General features: G+C 44.0%; 1 protein-coding gene across 1 annotated transcript in view; it reads right to left on the reverse strand.

Moving 5' to 3' along the window:
• LOC132406253 (cysteine dioxygenase type 1-like) overlaps nt 1-23,737 on the reverse strand; it is a 112,730-nt gene extending 88,993 nt beyond the window's left edge. Inside the window, exon 1 of the mRNA XM_059991643.1 lies at nt 23,455-23,737. Within this exon, the coding sequence (XP_059847626.1) occupies nt 23,455-23,497 (43 nt within the window). The 5' untranslated portion in view covers nt 23,498-23,737. The remainder of the gene's footprint in view (nt 1-23,454) is intronic.
• Nucleotides 23,738-23,855: the final 118 nt, after the last annotated feature.

The raw sequence follows: 23,855 nt of genomic DNA on the forward strand, positions 1-23,855 counted from the left end.
GATCCAGTTGGCGTGCATCTCTTAAGTTCTCTGTAATTACATGGTTACTGGGTACACTTGACCCTCCCGTCTGTCTGTGGGAACAACAAGAAGGTGAGAAATAAGGTTTAACCTGAGTCCAATGTTTCCAATGGCTGCCTCGCCGAATCTGCACACAGATACAAGTGTCACTTGCTAAACGCACTAACTGCGGTCCGATCCGTCTGGGAGCAAACCCTGCCCTTTCAGGCAGCACCCTCACAATGACTTGGTCACCTGGCCGGGGAGATCTATCTGGCTCTCTCTGATCGGCGATGTGCTGCTGTTGTTCTGGGCAGTCCTTCAAGGTGGTTACAAAAGCCCCTCACGTACTGTGTCATTCTATCCCTGTAAGCTCCAGGTCACCACAACCTGTAAAGGAGTTGCATTGCTCGCTCCATGAACAATTCGTAAGGGCTGAGAGCCAGCATGGGGTTGCTCGCAAACTCATCAGAATACCTAGTAACACATCAACCCATGTATTTCCTGTCTCAGCCTTTGTTGTGGCTAATCCTTACTACCATTGCTGAACTGTGAGGGTGGTAAGGTAAGTGGGACCATTGTCAAATCCCTAGCAGACGGCACAGTTCCTTTATCACTTTCCCAGTGAAATGTGCTCCTGATTTGAATCCACATGGACCGGGATTCCCCTCCTTGGGAGGATTTCCTGAACTAGAATCCATGCAGCGGTGCAGTCCCTTGTTGGGAAAGCCTCCACCCACCCAGTGAAGTGAGCCATGATCACTAGACAGTAGCTTTTCCTGCTCTTCAACAGGAGCCCGGTGAAGTCCATCTTGATGTTTTTCCAGTGTCCCTTCGGCTGTGGCTGGGTTGCCAGCTGTAGCTTCATTCCCTTACCGGGGTTATACTGGGCACAAGTGATACAACAGTGGCAGAATTTCTCAATATCCCTGCCCATCCCTGGCCACCACCAGTCCTGCCGGAGGGTTGTGATCATGCTCTGCCTTCACAATATAACTCCAGTAGTATCTGCCTAATATATGGTGGGTCCACCGCGACTCCTTCCTCCCTGTGTGTCCAGCTTACATCTAGTCCCTCGCCGCTCCCTTTCTCCTCCACTTCTCATTTTCTTCTGCACACTTGCAATTTGAATTGCCTCTTGTTCCTCTGCTGCCTTCTTTTCACTGACATCTGCCCACTCATTTCCTTTCTGCTCCTTACTCTCCGCTTTCTGTTGCGCTGTCAATTTAATGACTGCAACGCCTGCTGGCAGACTCACTGCTTTCAGCAGTTGTTGCATTAGGTGCCTGTGCTGAATACCTGCCCTTCTGCAGTCGGTGACTCCTCTCAGCCTCCCCGTATTCAGCAGCTACACAGTGGTATGGGGTGTGTGTAGCATGAGTTGTCCCCACTATTACAACAGGTTCACCTACTTGCACTGCCCGCACGGTGCAGTCTAAAGCAGCTACCCAACAGAGAAGTCTTACTGCAATGTACGTCTGCTTCCTTGAATAATAGGCCTCTGGCCGTCTTGTGTCCCTGTGGTCCTGTGTCATAGTATCCTCCCTCTTTGCAGTGAAAGGGCGAGTCACATCTGGCAGTCCTAGCATGGGTGCAGAGACCAGTGCTTTCTTGACGACTGTGTACACCTGCAAGTCACAGCGCCGACGACTCTGTCCATCTGCAGGTCACAGCCCTTACGACTGTGTACACCCGCAGGTCACAGCCCTTACGACTGTGTACACGTGCAGGTCACAGCCCTTACGACTGTGTACACCTGCAGGTCACAGCGCCGATGACTGTGTACACCTGCAGGTCACAGCGCCGATGACTGTGTACACCTGCAGGTCGCAGCGCCGATGACTGTGTACACCCGCAGGTCGCAGCCCTTACGACTGTGTACACCTGCAGGTCACAGCGCCGATGACTGTGTACACCCGCAGGTCACAGCGCCGATGACTGTGTACACCTGCAGGTCACAGCGCCGATGACTGTGTACACCCGCAGGTCGCAGCCCTTACGACTGTGTACACCTGCAGGTCACAGCGCCGATGACTGTGTACACCCGCAGGTCACAGCGCCGACGACTGTGTACACCCGTAGGTCACAGCGCCGACGACTGTATACACCCGCAGTTCGCAGCCCTTACAACTGTGTACACCCGTAGGTCACAGCGCCGACAACTGTATACACCCGCAGGTCACAGTGCCGACGACTGTGTATACCCGCAGGTCACAGTGCCGACGACTGTGTATACCCGCAGGTCACAGCCCTTACAACTGTGTATACCCATAGGTCACAGTGCCGACGACTGTATACACCCGCAGGTCGCAGCGCCGACAACTGTATACACCCGCAGGTCACAGCCCATACGACTGTGTACACCCGCAGGTCACAGCGCCGACAACTGCGTACACCCGCAGGTCGCAGCCCTTACGACTGTGTACACCCGCAGGTCACAGCGCTGACGACTGTGTACACCCGCAGGTCACAGCGCCAACGACTGTGTACAGCCGCAGGTCACAGCGCCGATCACTGTGTACACCCGCAGGTCACAGCGCTGACAACTGTGTACACCCGTAGGTCACAGCGCCGACGACTGTATACACCCGCAGGTCGCAGTGCCGACAACTGTGTACACCCGCAGGTCGCAGCCCTTACGACTGTGTACACCCGCAGGTCACAGTGCCGACGACTGTGTACACCCGCAGGTCACAGCGCCGATGACTGTGTACAGCCGCAGGTCACAGCGCCGATGACTGTGTACACCCGCAGGTCGCAGCCCTTACAACTGTGTACACCCGCAGGTCACAGCGCCGATCACTGTGTACACCCGCAGGTCACAGCGCCGACAACTGTGTACACCCGTAGGTCACAGAGCCGACGACTGTATACACCCGCAGGTCGCAGCGCCAACGACTATGTACACCCGCAGGTCGCAGCCCTTACAACTGTATACACCCGCAGGTCACAGCACCGACGACTGTGTACACCCGCAGGTCACAGCCCTTACAACTGTGTACACCCGCAGGTCACAGCGCCGACGACTGTGTACACCCGCAGGTCACAGCGCCGACGACTGTGTACACCCGCAGGTCAAAGCGCCGACGACTGTGTACACCCGCAGGTCGCAGCCCTTACAACTGTATACACCCGCAGGTCACAGCACCGACGACTGTGTACACCCGCAGGTCACAGCGCCGACAACTGTGTACACCCGTAGGTCACAGCGCCGACGACTGTGTACACCCGCAGGTCACAGCGCCGACGACTGTATACACCCGCAGGTCACAGCGCCGACAACTGTGTACACCCGCAGGTCACAGCGCCGACGACTGTACACACCCGCAGGTCGCAGCCCTTACAACTGTATACACCCGCAGGTCACAGCGCCGACGACTGTGTACACCCGCAGGTCACAGCGCCGACAACTGTATACACCCGCAGGTCACAGCGCCGACGACTGTATACACCCGCAGGTCGCAGCCCTTACAACTGTGTACACCCGCAGGTCACAGCGCCGACGACTGTATACACCCGCAGGTCGCAGCCCTTACAACTGTATACACCCGCAGGTCACAGCGCCGACAACTGTGTACACCCGCAGGTCACAGCGCCGACGACTGTATACACCCGCAGGTCACAGCGCCGACGACTGTATACACCCGCAGGTCGCAGCCCTTACAACTGTATACACCCGCAGGTCACAGCGCCGACAACTGTGTACACCCGCAGGTCACAGCGCCGACGACTGTGTATACCCGCAGGTCACAGTGCCGTCGACTGTGTACACCCGCAGGTCACAGCGCCGACGACTGTGTACACCCGCAGGTCACAGCGCCGATGACTGTGTACACCCGCAGGTCGCAGCGCCAACGACTATGTACACCCGCAGGTCGCAGCCCTTACAACTGTATACACCCGCAGGTCACAGCACCGACGACTGTGTACACCCGCAGGTCACAGCCCTTACAACTGTGTACACCCGCAGGTCACAGCACCGACGACTGTGTACACCCGCAGGTCACAGCCCTTACAACTGTGTACACCCGCAGGTCACAGCACCGACGACTGTGTACACCCGCAGGTCACAGCGCCGACAACTGTGTACACCCGCAGGTCGCAGTGCCGACAACTGTGTACACCCGTAGGTCACAGCGCCGACGACTGTGTACACCCGCAGGTCACAGCACCGACGACTGTGTACACCCGCAGGTCACAGCCCTTACAACTGTGTACACCCGCAGGTCACAGCACCGACGACTGTGTACACCCGCAGGTCGCAGCCCTTACAACTGTATACACCCGCAGGTCACAGCGCCGATGACTGTGTACACCCGCAGGTCGCAGCGCTGACAACTGTGTACACCCGCAGGTCGCAGCCCTTACAACTGTACACACCCGCAGGTCACAGCGCCGACGACTGTATACACCCGCAGGTCACTGCCCTTACAACTGTGTACACCCGCAGGTCACAGCACCGACGACTGTGTACACCCGCAGGTCACAGCCCTTACAACTGTGTACACCCGCAGGTCACAGCACCGACGACTGTGTACACCCGCAGGTCACAGCCCTTACAACTGTGTACACCCGCAGGTCACAGCACCGACGACTGTGTACACCCATAGGTCACAGCCCTTACAACTGTGTACACCCGCAGGTCACAGCACCGACGACTGTGTACACCCGCAGGTCACAGCCCTTACAACTGTATACACCCGCAGGTCACAGCGCCGATGACTGTGTACACCCGCAGGTCGCAGCGCTGACAACTGCGTACACCCGCAGGTCGCAGCCCTTACAACTGTACACACCCGCAGGTCACTGCGCCGACGACTGTGTACACCCGCAGGTCACTGCGCCGACGACTGTGTACATCCTCAGCCTCTGCCACATCTTTTTCTGACCTGGAAGCCGTCTTCAGCAGTTCTATGATCTGATTAACAGTCAGATTGGTCAGACTGGGCACCATTGGGGTGAGTGATTGTGAGTCTGGTATGAATTTCACCTGATTTTTCTCTCCTCTTTTTTGGACACCAATAAGCCATAGCTGTAGCATATGAAGTCCTTTACCCTCCCACATCTATTCTAGCTATTCCTTGCTTTGTGCCCAGTCCACTGGCAAACAAATCAAACCCTCTAGGACATCACAGCAGCTGCATCCACTGCATGTACTTGACAATTTCTCTTGCACTTTCTTTGGTCTATCTCACTGGCCCATGAAACTATTACAGAGTAGATAATCCCCACTGCTATCCCTAGATCTAAAACGTCCTGGTGGGCTGAGCTCAGGCCTTCCTTCATCATTTTCAGGAAGACTGGGTCGTCCCTCCCTGGATTATCCAACCTGGAATATTCCTCATAAGCTCGATGTTTACTTTTTGCATTATCCATGGCTGTCTCATCAGCTTTTTGAATCATTACCATTATCGCTCATGTTACGTACTTCATAACTGGGTGTCTAACCAGCAGAGAAAGAAGTATCCGTTGGAGTCTGGTGGTACTATTTTCAAACAGTGTTTATTAGTAAAATATAAAAATCAATATCAACAATGCAAATATATAGATAATACACATTAGCAATACTAAACCTAAAATGTGGGTATAATAATAATCAATAATAAACAAGCTCTATTGATGTCTAGGGGATAATGAATTGTCATATGTGAATATAAAGTTCAGTTCAGTTCATACGGGCTGAGGTAGTTGTTGGTTCTTGTGCTTTAATTGTTGGAGAGAGAGAGAGAGAGAGAGAGAGAGCAAACAGTGACAGCTATTGTCAGGCAAACTTTCCTTTACGTTCTTGATCTGTCGAAGTGTTGTTGTGGCCATTCAGGTATGACCCCTCTGTCCTTCAGCTAGACCGTTCTTCTGTGGTGGATTCATCACCCAGGCAAGGGCGGACACACACACAAACCCCCACCGGCCCTGCTATAACACTGTGAGTTAAACTGACCGATCCTTCGTTCGGTCTCCGATGCCCCACACCTTCTCGTGGGTTCCAACACTCAACCAGTGCTCACTAGTGTGTCTCCTGGTGTGTCTGAGGGGTGTCTCCCCAGAACTCACTTTTATCCCCACTCACGGGGTCTCAGGTGTCAATCAGTTTTGAATGGCTTTGTCCATCAAACCAGCCCACTCTGGCTGTCCACTGAGGAATTTTAATGAACAGAATAGTATAAGGTAAACAGTCCTTCTCAGAAGCCATAAGTCCTTCAGAAGTCATAATATGGTGGAACAACAAGCCTTTTGTTATTTTAAATCTTTTGTATTTTAAATCTTTCTTCATTGCTGGCATTCCCTGCAGTTGCCCTTGTACTATCCCACACCCCCAGACCACAGATTCTTCGGGCACTTTGCTATTACCAACATGTGTATATCTTTACGATGTATCAGGGAAATTTCAAACATTTCCTTGAGGGCACTTAGAATCTCTGAATCTCTTATAAATCTCTGACAAGATTGTTTCTTCCCAGGGTTGAAGAGCTTATGAATGGCCATAATCAGTGAGGGGTTGGCTCGGCTCATTAGCGTTCTCAGCGTGAAATTGCCAAACTAACAGATATATCTGGGTAAAGCCTCTCCCTGAAATATCTCCACACTACATAAAATTGAAATGACAGGTACCAGTTAAACAGCACATTTTTAAAACTGCAGAATATGTTCTCCACAGTCTGCCACTGTTGAGCATTAGAACTCATGATGCCTGCTGTATTCCTTTGAAATTACACTCACAAAACACATATGCTAAAATAAAGCTCCCCAAACGGCCACTCTGGTGTCCCGAATCATCGGTAACCACCCTTTGCAACTGGTGGCTCTGTCTCACCAAATTAACACATGAAGTTTCGTCTTATATAAACACAATAAAAGTAGTTTTTAGATCTGCTTTTATATCTGCCACTTCAGCTCCATTAAAAATATTAACCCACTTGGACTACTAAGATCATTGGCCACAGGACAGGTCGCACAAAAGTATCTCAGTCCTGACACCAGATGTTGCTGTGTGAATGAAATCTCCGTAGAAAAGTACCGGTAGGGACAAAGCAGCTTTCGTATTAGACAACACCAGGTACAGCAGGCATCATTTTGATGCAAGGTCTGGCTGGCCCAGTGTGGGGCTCCATATTTTATGTGCCAAATACACGACAATGCTTTCTTTGAAACTACACACAAACTTCACACCTCCTGATTTGCACCCACGCCACAGATATCCAAATGGATTTTAATCAGCATTGCCTGGTCTGGGATTCATGGCTGTTGTTCAGAGCTGCACCCCAAACTAAATCCACAATACATATTCAGATGTGAAGACTGGTAGCCAAACTCATTAGCTAAATATCAATATGCTAAACCCAAAAATTGTTCTAACAATTATTTGCTGAAATATTCTGCAAGCTCAAATGCATTCCATCTTGCCCAAGAATTTATTTTCTAAGTATGATGGTGGTCATTCCTAAAAATTATATCTCCAATAAATGTTTGCAAGCTGTGTCATGTCTTAGTATTGAATGTTCTTGCTTACATTTTAACTGCAGTTGAAAAGGGAGAAGAGGCCTGTGGCAGAAAGAATGGCAAAGGCAGCTACTCATAGTAATATAATACATATCATAAACATGAGGCTCGGTGCAGATGCTGGAAATCCAGAGCAACACACACAAAATGCCGGAGGAACTCAGCAGGTCAGGCAGCACCTACACCATTGAATAAAGAGTCAACGTTTCAGGTTCAGACCCTTCTTCAGGACTGAGAGGGAAGGGGAAAGATGTCAGAATCAAAAGGTGGGTGGAGGGAAAGGAGGCTAGCTGGAAAGTGATACGTGAAGCCAGAGGGGTGGGAAAGATGGCTGGAGAAGAAAGAATTTCATAAGAGAAAGTGTGTGTTGAAGAATGTTTGTTACAAGTGAATCCAATATTTATTTTGGAACTTTTTAAATAGCGCAGTACATTAATAAACATTAATAATTGTGTAATTTTCCACAGTCTTCACGACAAACGGACTAAGAGATGGAATGAGCGAATGGACTAAAAAAGATAATTTTCTCAAAATGGCAATACTGGCTGAATGGCTGTCTCCTGTGTCAGGAACAGTAAAATTTAGGACTAAATGAAGTTAAACCAGGCCAGCTATAACACAGTAATCTTTTTTTCTCAGCAATATTTTTATTGTTTTTTAATAAATCAAGAAAGCATAGTACCAAGGAGGTTTGTGCAGTACGTAACAAATGTAACAGATGTTCAATTCACATCTATGAAAGAGATGCACCCATAGTACAATCATGCTCTGGTTGCCTCCCTGCCCCGACCTACCCCTCCCAATTCCCACCTTCAAGCCATCATTGCATTAGCAAAAAGGGTTAATCAGAACCTTTATCCCCCACAGAGCCGCAATGGTATAGAGAAGGTATATTTTCCTAACACATAAACTGTTGTAGGTTTACACGTCTGAGTTCGTAGAATTTTACCGGACAATGCTGAAAGTCAGGGAGTTATGTGCAGAGGAAAGGAAGAAGGGATGAACCTTTAGTTTGGCTGGGAATTCTGAAAATATTCAAGAAAGGGTCCCCACACCTTTTGGAACTTTGTGTCTGAATTGAGAGTTGAGTAATGGATCTTCTCAAGGTATAGACTGGGCATGATATCCCTAAGCTACTGAGCATGAGTGGGTGGGGCAGCATCCCTCCACCTGAGCAAGACTGCGTGCCTGGCCAAAAGAGAGGCAAGGTGCCCAGAAGAACAATCAAAGGGTTAGGTTCCAGATTATAATTAAGTATTTGGGATAGAGTTTGGAAAACATCTTTCCAGTATTTTTCCAAGCTAGGGCATGTCCAGTACATGTGAACAAGAGCAGCCTCGCCCCTTTTGCCATAGAGACGACTATACTTTCTGAACTGAACCCATACTCTCAGGGTGTGCCTGATAACAGGATTAGCAATTGGTTTAGGCTTAAGAAAAGGGAGTGTGAATCCAAGAAGTGTGGAAATAGAGAAATTCTTAATAGAGTTTAGCTCCATTGCCACCCATATTGGGCAGTCAGATTGGTTGTGGAAATGAGACCAAAAGATGATATAGGGTATGTTAGCTGTCCAGTACTAATAGCAGAAATTGGGCAGAACCATGCCCCCAACACTTGTAGATTTTTGAAGATGGACCTTATTCAGTCGAGGACGCTTGCCCTTACATAAGTAGGATGATATGACTGAGTCTAACAAGTCAAAGAAGACTTTAGCGATGAAAATTGGTATGGATTGAAAAAGGTATAAGAATTTAGGAAGGATGTTCATTTTGACAACATTAATTCGGCCCATCAGGGAGATGGACGGGGTGACCACTGTTGTTCTGTATGATATAACAAATTAGTGCAATTTTATCCAAAAAGATGCTTATAATTCCTTGTTACTGTGATGCCAAGGTAAGTAAATTGGTTATTCATTACCTTAAAAGGGAGGTTATGGAACACTGATGCTTGTGTTTCTCCATTTATTGGAAAAAGTTCACTCTTGCGTAAATTAAGTTTATATCCTGAAAACAGGCTAAATTTGTTAATGAGTGAGAATGTGGGGGGGGGGGGGGTAAGGAGGTGATTAGGTTTGATATAAAAAGTCAAAGATCATCAGCATAAAGGGAGACTTTGTGCTCAGCTCCCTCTCTCCAAATCCCCGTCAGATCCGCACGACTGATGTTAAAAAAGGGGAGGCAGTTTTTGACAAAACCGGTTTGGTCTTCATAAATAATAGAGGGTAGAATGTTCTTCAATCTACAGACAAGAACATTAGCTAAGATTTTGACACCAACAATTAACAGAGAAATTGGCCTGTTTGAGGAGCGCTCTGTTGGATCTTTGCCTCTTGTTGCTGGAAGATTGAATCATGCCTCATTAAATGATGCTGGCAGTTTACCTTGTTTAAATAAATCAGATAAAACCAAGGTTAGTTCCAGTGAGAGCAGTGACGAAAATGATTTAAAAAATTCTACAGGGAACCCATCAGGACCTGGAGATTTACCAGTCTGCAGTGACGAGATGGCTGAGGATATTTCCTCTAATGATATTGGCTCATTCAGTCTCATTTTGAGATCAGGAGAGAGCATAGGGATATTTAAGCTCTTTAAAAAATTCTCGACCAAAATGTTATTATTTGGGGATTCAGAGGTGTAAGGTTGGGAGTAAAAGTTCCTGAATGTGTCGTTGATTTCAGAGTGATTCGAAGTGATGCTTCCGTTTTCCATTTGAAATTTTGTGATGTGTTGTTTGGCTTTGAAGCCCCTTAATTGGTTGGCTAAAAATTTACCAGGTTTGTCACCATGAATATAGAACCGGCTCTTGCTCTTCAAGAGTTGGCGTTCAATTGGGTGAATGGAAATAAGGTAAAATTTAATTTGGAGTTCTACTCGTTTTTTTGTACAGCTCTGGATTTTTAATTTGAGCATATTGTTGGTCTATTTCTTTAATTTGATTGGCCAGGTCAAGTCACTCTTTGTAGTTCTTTCTTTTCATATTCACAGTGTAGGAAATTTTTTGACCCGAGGTATGCTTTCAAAGCGTCACAAGCAAACAGGCTTGAGGTTTCAGATGACATATTGGTATTAAGGAAAAAGATTATCTGGTCCTCCATAATTTTTACAAAGTCATTATCTGACAGTAAGGTTGAATTAAAACACCAATGCTTATTTATTTGAGGAAGCCCAGGAAGAATTATAGACAGGACAACCAGAGCATTGTTTGATATCACTATGCTCTGATAAACACAGGAACGGACCAATGGAATCAGCTGATTATCAATTAGAAAGTAGTCAATTCTAGAAAAGGTGTGATGGACGTGTGAGAAGAAAAAATATTCTCTCTTATTTGGGTGGAGAAAGCACCATACATCAGAGATGCCATAGTTGGAGAGGAAGGACTGAATTAATGAGGCAGATTTGCTTCGCACACTGGGAATAGGAGACGATTGATCCAGCACTGGATCTAACCAACAGTTGAAGTCTCCGCTTAGTATGAGAAACCATGAACTCAAATCAGGCGGTGCAGAGCAAAAAAAGATAAAATAACTCTACATCATCCAAGTTAGGAGCATGTATGTTAGCTAACACTACCTGTGTGTTATATAATTTCCCTGAGACAATGACAAAACGGCCCTTTGTATCTGATATTTTGTTGTGGAGCTCAAAGGGAACATTTTGATTTATGAGAATTGAGAACTCCTGGCTTTAGCCTGAAAAATAGAGTGGAAGTGCTGCCCCACCCATCGTGACATAAGATGGGAATTATCAGAACTGCGAATGTGTGTTTCTTATAGAAATGCAACTGCTGTGTTAAACTGTTTGAGATGTGCGAACACCTTCCTTCTTTTAACAGGATGATTCAGCCCCTTGACATTCCAGCTCACAAAAGTTAACGGAATAATCAATCTCCTTTAAAAAGGATACAGGTTGATAGGCATAAATGGTGTCACATTTTCGGGTATCAGCTCTAAGGCAAAAGAGTAATACAAAGAGAAACAGGGCAGAAGTAAATCCTGTATAACAAAGGACTTCCAAGGTTCTTAAAACAAAACAGGCATTGGAGTACCCTTCCCCTCCATTCCTCCAACCCACAACAAGACACTGGCAGCAAGCTCTTAAGAACAATAATCATCAACAGTACAACTTCCTGTCATGTGTAGCGTCTTCAACTCTGTTATTGTTATTTAAAGGAAACAGAAAGCATTCAACACTCCTAAACTGACAATGTGCTTAGTGAGGTAAAACAATTCCCCCAATATGGCTCTAATAATTGAACCATTGTTACGTACTCGTGACACATGACAGTGGAGCCCTTGTCATGTGACTTGGGTTGAAGCTATACTGGACTTGAGGTGATGGTCTTGTGATGGTGGAATGACGTCATTTTCCCGCCAGTAGAGATCATGTGACAGGATTTTTTTTCAGGTTATAAAAGGTAGACCCCACCCTGTGAGGAGGGGCAGTTCGTGGCTGGATTTGCCAGGCTGACTTCATGCCACTGCGTGTTTTAAGTGATGACGCAGTTTAGTTGAAGGATGAAGTTTTTATTTAATGCCTAAAGTTTAAGAGGTCATTGCCAGCAGGTTCTTTACGATTCTGTTAGTTTGAGACAGTGGAGAGTGAAGGTTGGAAGTTCGGAAGTTAAAGATCGAGGAGAATCGCTTTCTACGGTGAAACGGGGGCGACCTTTGTTTGATCCTTATTTGGAAGGATTTCATTGACTATCTTCGTGTTAATCCCTGGGTTTACCAGAAAGGATTGAGGATAGTGTGGAAGGAAAGGTCAGTGCCTTTAAGCCGTTCTGTTTCGTGAATTCTTCGTGGGAAGTTCGACGTCGGGGATCGAAGCCAAGCGACGTGAAAGAGAATTTAAATCGTCCTGTAAGGTCTCTCCTTTTAAATGAACTGTGTTTGTTTACTTTTGGGGGGTTTGTTTTCCGTGTTTAATAAACGTGTTGTTTGTTATAAGAAACCCTTGCCGAACTCATATTTATTGTTGCCTGAATATGTAACATTAAATATGGGGGCTCGTCCGGGATTGAATCATTTGCGTTTAAATGCTTGCTAACTTTTGAATTTTTTTTTTGGAAACGGGGATTACTCGGTTCTTTTGTTTGGCTTGTTGTGGTATTTGGCAGCAATGAATATTGATGAGTTTCTGGCTTCGCCAGCTGCGGAGGTGTTGGAGAAGGCAAAAAAAACTGAGGTGTTTGAGATAGCTGGTAGATTGCAACTTAACAGTATTTTGCAGACTACATCTAAGGCTGTGATACAGAGAAAAATCGCGTCACACTATGTGGTCTCAGGTGTTTTTGATGATTCGATTTTAGAGTCGTTTCCAATAAGTAATCTGGAGATGCAGTTGCAAATCGAACAAATGAAATTGGAACAAAGTAAAGCTGATTTGGAGAGATGTAAATTGGAGGCGGAACAAAAGAAGAGAGCATTTGCATATGCAATGGAGGAATTAAAGTCTGAGAATCAGTCTTCTGGTTCTAAAAAAACATTTGTTGCTAGTCATGAAATTAAATTGGTCCCTCCATTTAGTGAAACAGAAGTGGAAAGGTATTTTCAACATTTTGAAACTATTGCTCGGATGTCAGAGTGGCCGAAAGATAAATGGTCAGTGTTGTTACAGAGTGTAATTAGAGGCAAAGCACAAAGTGTTTACACAGCTTTAACAGCTGCACAAGCACTTAATTATGATATTGTAAAGATGCATATCTTAAACGCATATGAGTTAGTCCCAGAAGTATATAGGGAAAGATTCAGAAGTTTGAAAAAGTCTGTGGAAAAAACTTATGTGGAATTTGCCTATGATAAAGCTATGTGTTTTGAGAGATGGGTTTCTTCTAAAAATGTAAATGGGGACTATGATACATTGAGAGAGCTGATTTTGATGGAGGAATTTAAAAGAAGCATTCCTGTTGAAGTAAGGACCTACTTAAATGAGAAGGATACTGATAAATTGCAGGACTGTGCTAGATTAGCTGATGAGTATGTTTTAATCCATAAGAATAAATTTCCTCAGGGCAGAAATTTTAAGAGGAAAAATAACATGGAGACTCCAGGTAAATCTGAAATTAAATCAGAGGTTAATGAGAAAGTTGATGAGAAAGGAAAGCCTGTGAAGGAAAGACAGTTTGGTCTTACTTGTAACTATTGTAAGAAGCCTGGCCATGTAATGGCTAACTGTTTCAAATTGAAAAAGAAAGAGAAGGAAGCAGTTCCAGATGCTTGTGTGCAACATACTGAAGCACCTGTAAAGTTACAGGGTTTGATAAACACAAATGAGGCTTTGTTAGAGTCTGACCAAGTTAGAAAGGGATATGATCATTTTATAACTGAAGGGTTTGTATCCTTGAAGGAAGGATCTACTCTGGTGCCAATAAAAATCCTTAGGGATACTGGTGCTTCTCAATCACTGATGTTAGACAGTGTATTGAAGTTTAATGAAGAGTCTGATACTGGTGAGGTAAATTACATAAGAGGTGTTGGAAGGGATTTTATGCCTGTACATTTACATAAAGTGAATTTAAAGTCAGGGTTAGTTACAGGATTTGTTAAAGTAGGATTACAGCATAGTTTACCTATGAAGGGTATTTCTTTATTGTTAGGTAATGACTTGGCTGGTGGACAAGTTTTTCCTGAAGTGCATTTGACAATGGAGTCAGAGGAACCAGAGTTGAATTCTAACACAGATTCTTCCTGTGTTGTGACTAGAGCTCTGGCTAAAAAGATTGATGCGCAGAATGAGGTTGTTACTCAGGACTGTTCAACTCAGGATTTGAGTTTTGAGGATGTGTCAGAGACTTTCTTATCTTCGTTGTTTGAACAAGATTCTGGGAGTAAGTTTGACTATAAAGATTTATCTTTGTCTCGGAAGGAGATGATAGCAGAACAGAATAGAGACTCTGAGATTATAAAATTAAGAGAGCAGGTTTTACTAGATAGTGAAATTAATAAGGTGCCAGTAGGATATTACTTGAAAAAAGGAGTGTTGATGAGGAAGTGGAGATCACCTACAATTCCTGCAAGTGATGATTGGAATGTTGTTTGCCAGGTAGTTGTTCCGAAAGTTTATCGAAATGAGATTTTGACCTTAGCTCATAGTGTGCCTTTAGGTGGACATCAAGGGGTAAGGAAAACTGTGGACAAGATTTTAAAACATTTTTACTGGCCTGGTCTAAGAAAAGATGTGTAAAACGTGCCATACTTGTCAAATTGTGGGTAAACCAAATCAGGTTACACCAGTAGCTCCATTACAACCTATCCCAGCATTTGGTGAACCATTTTCTAAAGTTATTGTAGATTGTGTTGGTCCATTACCAAAGACAAAAACTGGTTATCAGTATTTGTTGACTATCATGTGTACTTCTTCTAGGTTTCCAGAGGCAGTACCACTTAGGAATATAAAAGCTAAGACTGTGACGAAGGCCCTTATAAATTTTTTTACTTATTTTGGATTACTTAAGGAGATACAAACTGATTAAGGCAGTAATTTTATGTCTGGATTGTTTCAACAGATAGTTTATAAATTGGGAGCTAAGCAAATCACTTCGTCTGCATGCCATCCAGAATCGCAGGGTGCCTTGGAGAGGTTTCATTCTACCCTCAAGAATATGATTAGGACATTTTGTGTGGAAAATGAAAGTGACTGGAATGAGGGTATAAACTTACTTTTATTTGCAGTAAGGGAATCGGTACAGGAATCTTTAGGTTTTAGTCCATTTGAACTTGTGTTTGGGCATAGAGTTAGAGGACCTTTAGCTTTATTGAAAGAACAGTGGATTAGTAAGGAAGTACACACTAATTTGTTGGACTATGTTTTGAAATTTAAGGACAGGTTACATAAAGCTTGTAGCTTAGCTAAAGAAAATTTAAAGTTGGCTCAGGAGAAAATGAAGACTTGGTATGATAAAGAAGCTAGGATGAGGATGTTTAAGCCTGGAGATAAGGTGTTGGTTCTTTTCACAGTGCAGACAAATCCTTTACAAGCTAGATTTCATGGTCCTTAAGAAATTGTGTCTAAAATCAATGCTGTGGATTACGTGGTAAAAACTCCAGATCGTAGAAGGTCAACACAACTTTGCCATATAAATATGTTGAAACCATATTTTGAGAAACAATCTGATACTGTGACTGTTGTGATTAGTGAGAGTGAGTCTGATTTAACTAGGAACATGATAGATGATTCATCTGACTTTCATTCTAAATCCAACATTGTTTCTGTTAGGTTACCAAATTCAACCATTCTGGAAAATATTGATGAAAAATTAGCACATTTACAGTTAGAGCAGAGACAACAGATGAAAGAGTTGATTTTTAAGTATAAGGAGTTGTTTCCAGATGTTCCGAGAAGGACTACTATAGCTTCACATGATGCAGATGTTGGGGATGCCAAACCTATTAAACAACATCCATATAGGATGAACATGGAAAAATGTGAACTTGCTGAGAAAGAAATTGAATATATGTTAGAGAATAATATCATTAGACATTCTAACTCGAATTGGAGTTCGCCATGTGTTATGGTGCCAAAACCAGATGGTAGTATTAGGTTTTGTACGGATTATAGGAAGGTGAATGCTGTAACGAAAACAGATGCATATCCAATTCCTAGAGTAGATGATTGTGTAGATAAGGTTGGAAAAGCAAAGTTCCTTACAAAGATTGATTTATTGAAAGGGTATTGGTGTGTTCCATTAACGGACAGAGATAGAGAGATTTCTGCATTTGTAACTCCATCTGGGTTATATGAGTATAATGTTCTTCCATTTGGGATGAAGAATGCCCCAGGTACTTTCCAGAGGATGATTAACTTTGTGATTCAGGGATTGAAAGATACTGATGCTTATATTGATGATTTAGTGACAGGAAATGATACTTGGGAAGCACACATTATTGCGATGGAGAAATTGTTTGAAAGGCTTTCAAAAGCTAACTTAACTATTAATTTAGCTAAGAGTGAATTTGGACATGCCACTGTGACTTACCTTGGTTATGTTGTGGGTCAAGGTAAGGTAGCTCCTGTTCAGGCAAAAGTTCAGGCAATTTTAGAGATTCCCACTCCAACGGGGAAAAAGACTCTCAGAAGGTTTTTGGGAATGGTAGGATATTATCGGAAATTTTGTAAGTATTTTGCTAATGTTGCTCTTCCATTAACTAACCTTCTGCGGAAGAATGAGAAGTTTGTATGGACGGTGCCTTGTCAAGAAGCATTTGAAAATTTGAAATCAATGATATGTCAACAACCTGTGCTTAAGGCACCCGACTTTGAAAAATCTTTTTCATTGGCTGTGGATGCTAGTGATGAGGCTGCAGGAGCAGTATTAATGCAAAGGAATGAGGGTGATGAGGTTGATCATCCAGTAGCTTACTTTTCTAAGAAATTTAATAAGCATCAAAGAAACTATTCGACAATAGAGAAAGAATTGTTATCTCTTGTTTTAGCTTTGGAATAGTTTGAGGTATATGTTGGTACAACTCAAAAACCACTTATTGTTTACACTGATCATAATCCGTTAGTTTTTCTGAGTAAGATGAAAAACAAAAACAGAAGATTATTAAATTGGAGTTTGATGTTACAAGAGTACAATATTGTGATAACTCATATTAAAGGTAAAGATAATGTGGTTGCTGATTGTCTATCTTGATGTTGAATGTACACTGTAATTTTTTTTATGGAGTGGTTTTTTTTCAACTGTAACACTCCTACTGTATTGTGAGTTATAAGCTGTTATATGATGGTATTGTATATTGTGTATGTTATAAAATTTATACCTTTGTTTTTCTTGTAAGCAATTGTTGAAAATTTTTGTTCTTGTCAGACCAAAAATGTTTTTTTGGAGGGAGGTGTTACGTACTCGTGACACATGACAGTGGAGACCTTGTCATGTGATATGGGGTTGAAGCTATACTGGACTTGAGGTGATGGTCTTGTGATGGTGGAATGACGTCATTTTCCCGCCAGTAGAGATCATGTGACAGTTTTTTTTTCAGGTATAAAAGGTAGACCCCACCCTGTGAGGAGGGGCAGTTCGTGGCTGGATTTGCCAGGCTGACTTCATGCCACTGCGTGTTTTAAGTGATGACACAGTTTAGTTGAAGGATGAAGTTTTTATTTAATGCCTAAAGTTTAAGAGGTCATTCCCAGCAGGTTCTTTATGATTCTGCTAGTTTGAGACAGTGGAGAGTGAAGGTTGGAAGTTAGGAAGTTAAAGATCGAGGAGAATCGCTTTCTATGGTGAAACGGGGGCGACCTTTGTTTGATCCTTATTTGGAAGGATTTCGTTGACTATCTTCGTGTTAATCCCTGGGTTTACCAGAAAGGATTGAGGATAGTGTGGAAGGAAAGGTCAGTGCCTTTAAGCTGTTCTGTTTCGTGAATTCTTCGTGGGAAGTTCGACGTCGGGGATCGAAGCCAAGCGACGTGAAAGAGAATTTAAATCGTCCTGTAAAGTCTCTCCTTTTAAATGAACTGTGAGCATATCGAACTTTTGGCAATACCACTTTAAAGAACTGTTTTTGGCAATGCCACTTTTAAGAACTGTTTTTGCAATATCACTTTAAGAACTGTTTGGGCTGTCGCTCAGCAGCTGTTTCCGGTTACGGTAGTGTTTGTTTACTTTTGCGGGGTTTGTTTTCGGTGTTTAATAAACGTGTTGTTTGTTATAAGAAACCCTTGCCGAACTCATGTATTTATTGTTGCCTGAATACGTAACACCATAAAACAGAAATATAAACTGATATTTGAAAAAATAAACAGACTTTACCCAGTGCTCTTCCCGTGAAAGGTTGTAGACTTCACTAAATTGGAGGTAAAAGGAAATACTCCAGAGAGAGAGAGAGAGCAGAATGAATGAGTATTACTACACCTATCGTGGTAGTCAGTACCTTCTTCGGCTGTCCATTGATTTTCGATGATGACTGAGGCCTGGGCAAGGTTGTATGGAAGACCTCAGTTGCCCAGGCTGCATGTCTCCCCTCTCCACGCCACCGATGTTGTCCAAGGGAAGTGCATTAGGACTCATACAGCTTGGCACCAGTGTCGTCGCAAAGCAATGTGAGGTTAAGTGCCTTGCTCAAGGAAACAACACACTGCTCAGCTAAGGCTCGAACTAGTGAGCTTCAGATCACTAGACCGACACCTTAATTACTTGGCCAAACACGACCAAGTCACACCAGACCTCACTATCCAAGAACTGCAAACGTTACCTGGCAGAAGGTATGCGAAAAAATATTTTATGAAGAATCCAGTGTAGTGGGGAGGCTATTGATGTATTTCTGTGCTTCATCTACCGAGCATAGCCACTTCTTGTCACTGCTGGGAAGTGTAATGCGGAGTTGTGCAGGGTATAGAAGGGAAGGTCTGAATCCTCGGTTGTATAGCTCTATCATTTGTACTTGGCTCGCAGGCTCAAAACTTCAGGAAAATAGTCCTCCACAACCCGAATCTGCTGGCCACGGTATTCTAACTTCCCACTCCGCCGGGCCTCCCTAACAAGGAGATCTTTAATCTGGTAGCGGGGAAATCGAAGAATAACCGGGCATGGTCTCTGTCCTGGGGCTGCTTTAGCTGCCAGTGAACAGTGGGAATGGGAGCATCTCCTTCCCAAAGATCTCACAAAGTAGACTGGAAAAACATTCAGTGGGACACCTGCCTTCGACAGGTTCAGGCAGGCCCAGGATGCGTGGGTTTTGCCGTCTGCTCCGGCCCTCCAAACGTAAATGCTAAAGTGAGAAAGTCACTGGGCAAGACACTCGGAGGCAAGACACAGAGTGAGGATGATCTCATAGACTAAACTGTATTTACTGCAGTGCATGAAGCCCAGCAGGCAAGGCATAATGAAGCAGTACATTGGACTGGGATCCTATCATCAGAACCGAAATATGGTTGAAGGAGAGGTCAACTGGCAACCCAATGTTCCTAGAACAGATGTTACAGGCATGATAGAGGTGGAAGTGGAAATAATAGAGGAGTTGCATTTCTGATTAGGGAAAACATCACATTGCAAGTGAGGGGAATAGTCTTGTGAGATCATCCAGTGATTCAGATTTATTTATCAAGTGTCATACGAAACATGCTGTGAAATGCGGCAATTGTGTTAACCAACACTTTATGCGAGACAATATCAGTGGAACAGGGAAACATGAAGTGGTGATCACTTTGATAGGAATGCACTATAGCCAACCACTAAGTATTCATCAGAATCAGAGGATCAAATACATGGGGAGATTGCAGATCACTGTATGAATAAATTGGGCAGTGATAATGGATGATTTACATTGACTAGGAATACATGGGGCTTGGATGGGAAGGAATTTAGCAACTGTGTCCCAGAAACTTTATTCAAACAATCTCTAAGTGGTCTTACTAGAGAAGGGGCAACACTGGATCTCCTGTTGGGTATTGATGCAGGGCAAATGACTAAAGTATTTGGGGGGGAGCACTTGGGGGCTAATGAGAATAATCTTAATTTTAAAATAGTCATGGAAAAAGATAGGACTAGTGCAAGAGTTAAAGTCCGGAATTGGGTCAAGGCCAATTCTGAAGGTATTTGCCTGAAACTTGCAAAGGTAGATTGGGAGGGGCACTTAAAGGGCAAGTGGGAAGGTTTTAAAAAGTGAGACGGGAAGAGATTAAGGTCCACATGTTCCTGAGGGAGTGAAGGGCAAAGGTGACAGAATTAGGGAACCCCGAATAAGACCATAAGACATAGGAGCAGAATTAAGCCATTCAGCCCATCAAGTCTGCTACCCCATTTCATAATGGCTGATCCCGGATCTCATTCAATCTCATACACCTGCTTTCTTGTCATGATCAATCAGGAAACTGTCAATTTTTGCTTTAAATAAGCCCACAGCCTTGGCCTCCACAGCTGTCTGTGACAGAGCATTCCACACATCCAGTACTCTCTGGCTAAAAAAAATTCCGCTTTACCTCTGTTCTAAAGGGTCACCTCCTCGATTTTGAGGCTGTGCCCTCTAGTTTTGGATATCCCCACCACAGGAAACATCCTCTCCACATCCACCCTATCAACTTTCAACATTCCATATGTTTCAATGAGATTCCTCCCCCTTGCATTCTTCTAAATTCCTGTGAGTACAGCACCAGAGCTGCCAAACACTCCTCATATGTTAACCCCTTCAATCATGGAATCATCCTCATGAATCTCCTCTGAACTCTCTCCAATGACAGCACATAACTTCTGAGATATGAGACCCAAAGCTGTTGACACTACTCCAAATGCAGCCTGACTAGTGTCTTATAAAGCCTCAGCATTACATCCTTGTTTTTTTATATTCTATTCCCCTTGCAATTAATGCCAATATTGCAACAGTCTTCTCTACAACAGACTCAACCTGCAAGTTAACCTTCTGGAAGACCTGCACCAAGACTCCCAAGTCCCTCTGTACCTCTGATGTTTGAATTTTCTCCCCATTTAGAGAACAGTCTGCACTTCTGTCAAAATGCATTATCATACATTTCCGAACACTGTATTCCATCTGCACTTTTTTGCCCAATCTTCCAATTTGTCTAAGTCCTTCTGCAATCACATTGCTTCCTCAGCAATACCTACCCCTCTACCTATCTTTGTATCATCTGCAAATTTTGCCACAATTCCATTATCTAAATTATTGACAAACAACATGAAAAGTAGCGGTCCCAATACCGACCCCTGAGGAACACCACTAGTCTGGCAGCTGACCAGAAAAGGCCCCCTTTATTCCCACTTGCTGCCTCCTGCCTGTTAGCCATTCCTCAATCCATGACAATATCTTTCCTGTAATGTCATGGGATTTTATTCTGTTAAGCAGCCTCGAGTGGGACATTATCAAATGACTTATGACAATCTAAGTAAATGACATCCACTGCCTCTCCGTTGTCCACCCTGCTGTTACTCCCTCGAAGAACTTTAGCAGATTTTTTAGGCAAGATTTCCCTTCACAGAAACCATGCTGACTTCGACTTTTTTATCATTAGTCTCGAAGTACCCCAAAACCTCATCCTTAATAATGGACTCCAACAATTTCCCAACCACTGAGGTTAGGCTAACTAGGCTGTAATTTCCTTTCTTTTGCCTTCCTCCCTTCTTAAAGAGAGGAGTGGCATTTGCAATTTTCCAGTCCTCCAGAACCATGCCAGAATCAATGGATTGTTGAAAGGTCTGCTATCTCTTCAGCGTCTCTCAGGACTCTGGTATGTAGTTCATCTGGTCCAGGTGACTTATCCACCTGAAGACCTTTGAGTGTGCCTCGCACTTTTTCCTTTGTAATAGCAATGGCACTCACTCCAGCTTCCTGACTCTCACGGACCTCTGGCAGACAGCTAGTGTCCTCCACAGTGAAGAATAATGCAAAGTACTCATTAAGTTCATTTGCCATTTCTTTGTCCCCCATTACTACCTCACCAGCGGTTCGGCTCGAAACGTCGACAATGCTTCTTCCTATAGATGCTGCCTGGCCTGCTGTGTTCCACCAGCATTTTGTGTGTGTTGCTTGAATTTCCAGCATCTGCAGATTTCCTCATGTTATGGCTTTTTAGTTGTCTTTTTAAAGCTTCCAAGTCATCCAACTTCCCACTCACTTTTGCGACCTTCTATGCCCTTTCCTTGGCTTTTACTCAGTCCTTAACTCCCCTTGTCAGCCACGGTTGCCTAGCCCTGCCATTTGAGAACAACTGTGGGATATACTGTATCTATCCTGCGCCTCTGCTCTGTTGTCATTCCCGCCAGTATCCCCCTCCAATCCACCTGGGCAAGCTCCTCTGTCTTGCCTCTGTAATTCCCTTTATTCCATTGCGATACTGATTCACGTGAGTTATGCTTCTCCCTCTCAGATTGCAATACGAATTCAATCATATTATGATCATGGTATCATAAGTGTTCCTTTACCTTACGCTCCCTAATAAAATCTGCATTATTACACAAAACCCAACCTAAGATGGGCTTTCCCTAATTAGGCTCAAGCACAAGCTGCTCTAAAAGCCATCTTGTAGGCATTCAACAAGTTATTTCACTTGTGATCTGACATCAACCTGATTTTCCTGATCCCCTTGCATTCTGAAGTCCCCAATCACAATTGTGGCATTACTCTTACTACATGCCTATTCTCGTTCTCTTTGCAATCAACCCCACATCTGGGCTACTATTTAGCGGCCTAGATGTGATTCCCATAATGTTTTTTTACTCTTGCAGGTTCTTAACTCCACCCACAAAGACTCAACATTCTCTGGCCCCTGTCACCTCTTTCTAACGATATAATTCCACCTCTTACCAACAGAGGGATATTGCAACACAGGTTAGGAAAAATACATGGTCTTAAGGAAGGTACAGGCATCCGCTGAGGAGTGTCAGAGATGTAAGAGTGTACTAAGAGGGGAAACGGGAGGGCAAGATGGGAACATGAGGTAGTTTTGGTGAATAATTTTAAGAGCCTCTACAAGTATATAAAAATCAAAAGGGTAACTACAGAGATTCTAGGTCCCCTTAAGGATCAATGTGGTCATCTATGTGTGAGGCTGCAGGAGATGAAGACAGCAAAGTTAGATGAATGCAGTATTTCTCATTTGTATTTTCTGTGAAGAAGATTATAGAGGCTAAGAAATGAAAAACATTGAACAGTTATATGTTTAAACACAACTACATTAGAAAACGAGAGGTGCTGGTGGTGTTAAAACACATCAACGTAAGTTCCCAGGACTGATCAAGTGTATTGTGTGAAGCTTTTGAAGAAATTACTGGGGCCTTGGTAGAGATATTTGCACCAACGTTCGAACTGGTGGAGTAGGATGGCTAATTAAAAAAAAGTTTGCTAGGACAAGCTAGGTGAGCTTTGGTTCAAGTCCAGTCCGTTCGGTAAATGTGAGCCATCCTGATCCCTAATCCTTTTGGCGACAATAAAGCGAACTACAGTTATGGTATTTGGCAACAGCAATACCATTAAATATTAAGAATGGTGGTTAGTTTTACCTTCCACATCTCCTCTCCAATTTTTCTTCCCCTTTTGCTTCATCTTAAAATCTGCTCAAGTCAATTCCTGGTGCAGGTTGTGAATCTGAAACATCGGCCACCCTCTCCATTGCTGTTGCTGGATGCGCTGAATTCCTCTGGGAGTTGGTGCTTTGCTCCAGATGGAAGCTTATTCGCCTTTTCCCCTTTTCTATCTCCACGATGTTGCCTGACCTGCTGAGCATTTCCAGTACTTTGTTTTTAATTTTGGAAAAAATCATTCTCAAGACTGCAGTTAGAGGAATCCTGTTGGAAGGAGGGAAACTGGGATTATGAAGTCAGTTCCATTTCTACCTTTCAACTAAAACTACTCTGTTCTGCGAGGTTACACGCATGCTGTTCTGATTTCTATCGGAGAAGGG

Source organism: Hypanus sabinus, chromosome 16 (genome assembly GCF_030144855.1).
Source record: "Hypanus sabinus isolate sHypSab1 chromosome 16, sHypSab1.hap1, whole genome shotgun sequence".
Classification (NCBI taxonomy): domain Eukaryota; kingdom Metazoa; phylum Chordata; class Chondrichthyes; order Myliobatiformes; family Dasyatidae; genus Hypanus; species Hypanus sabinus.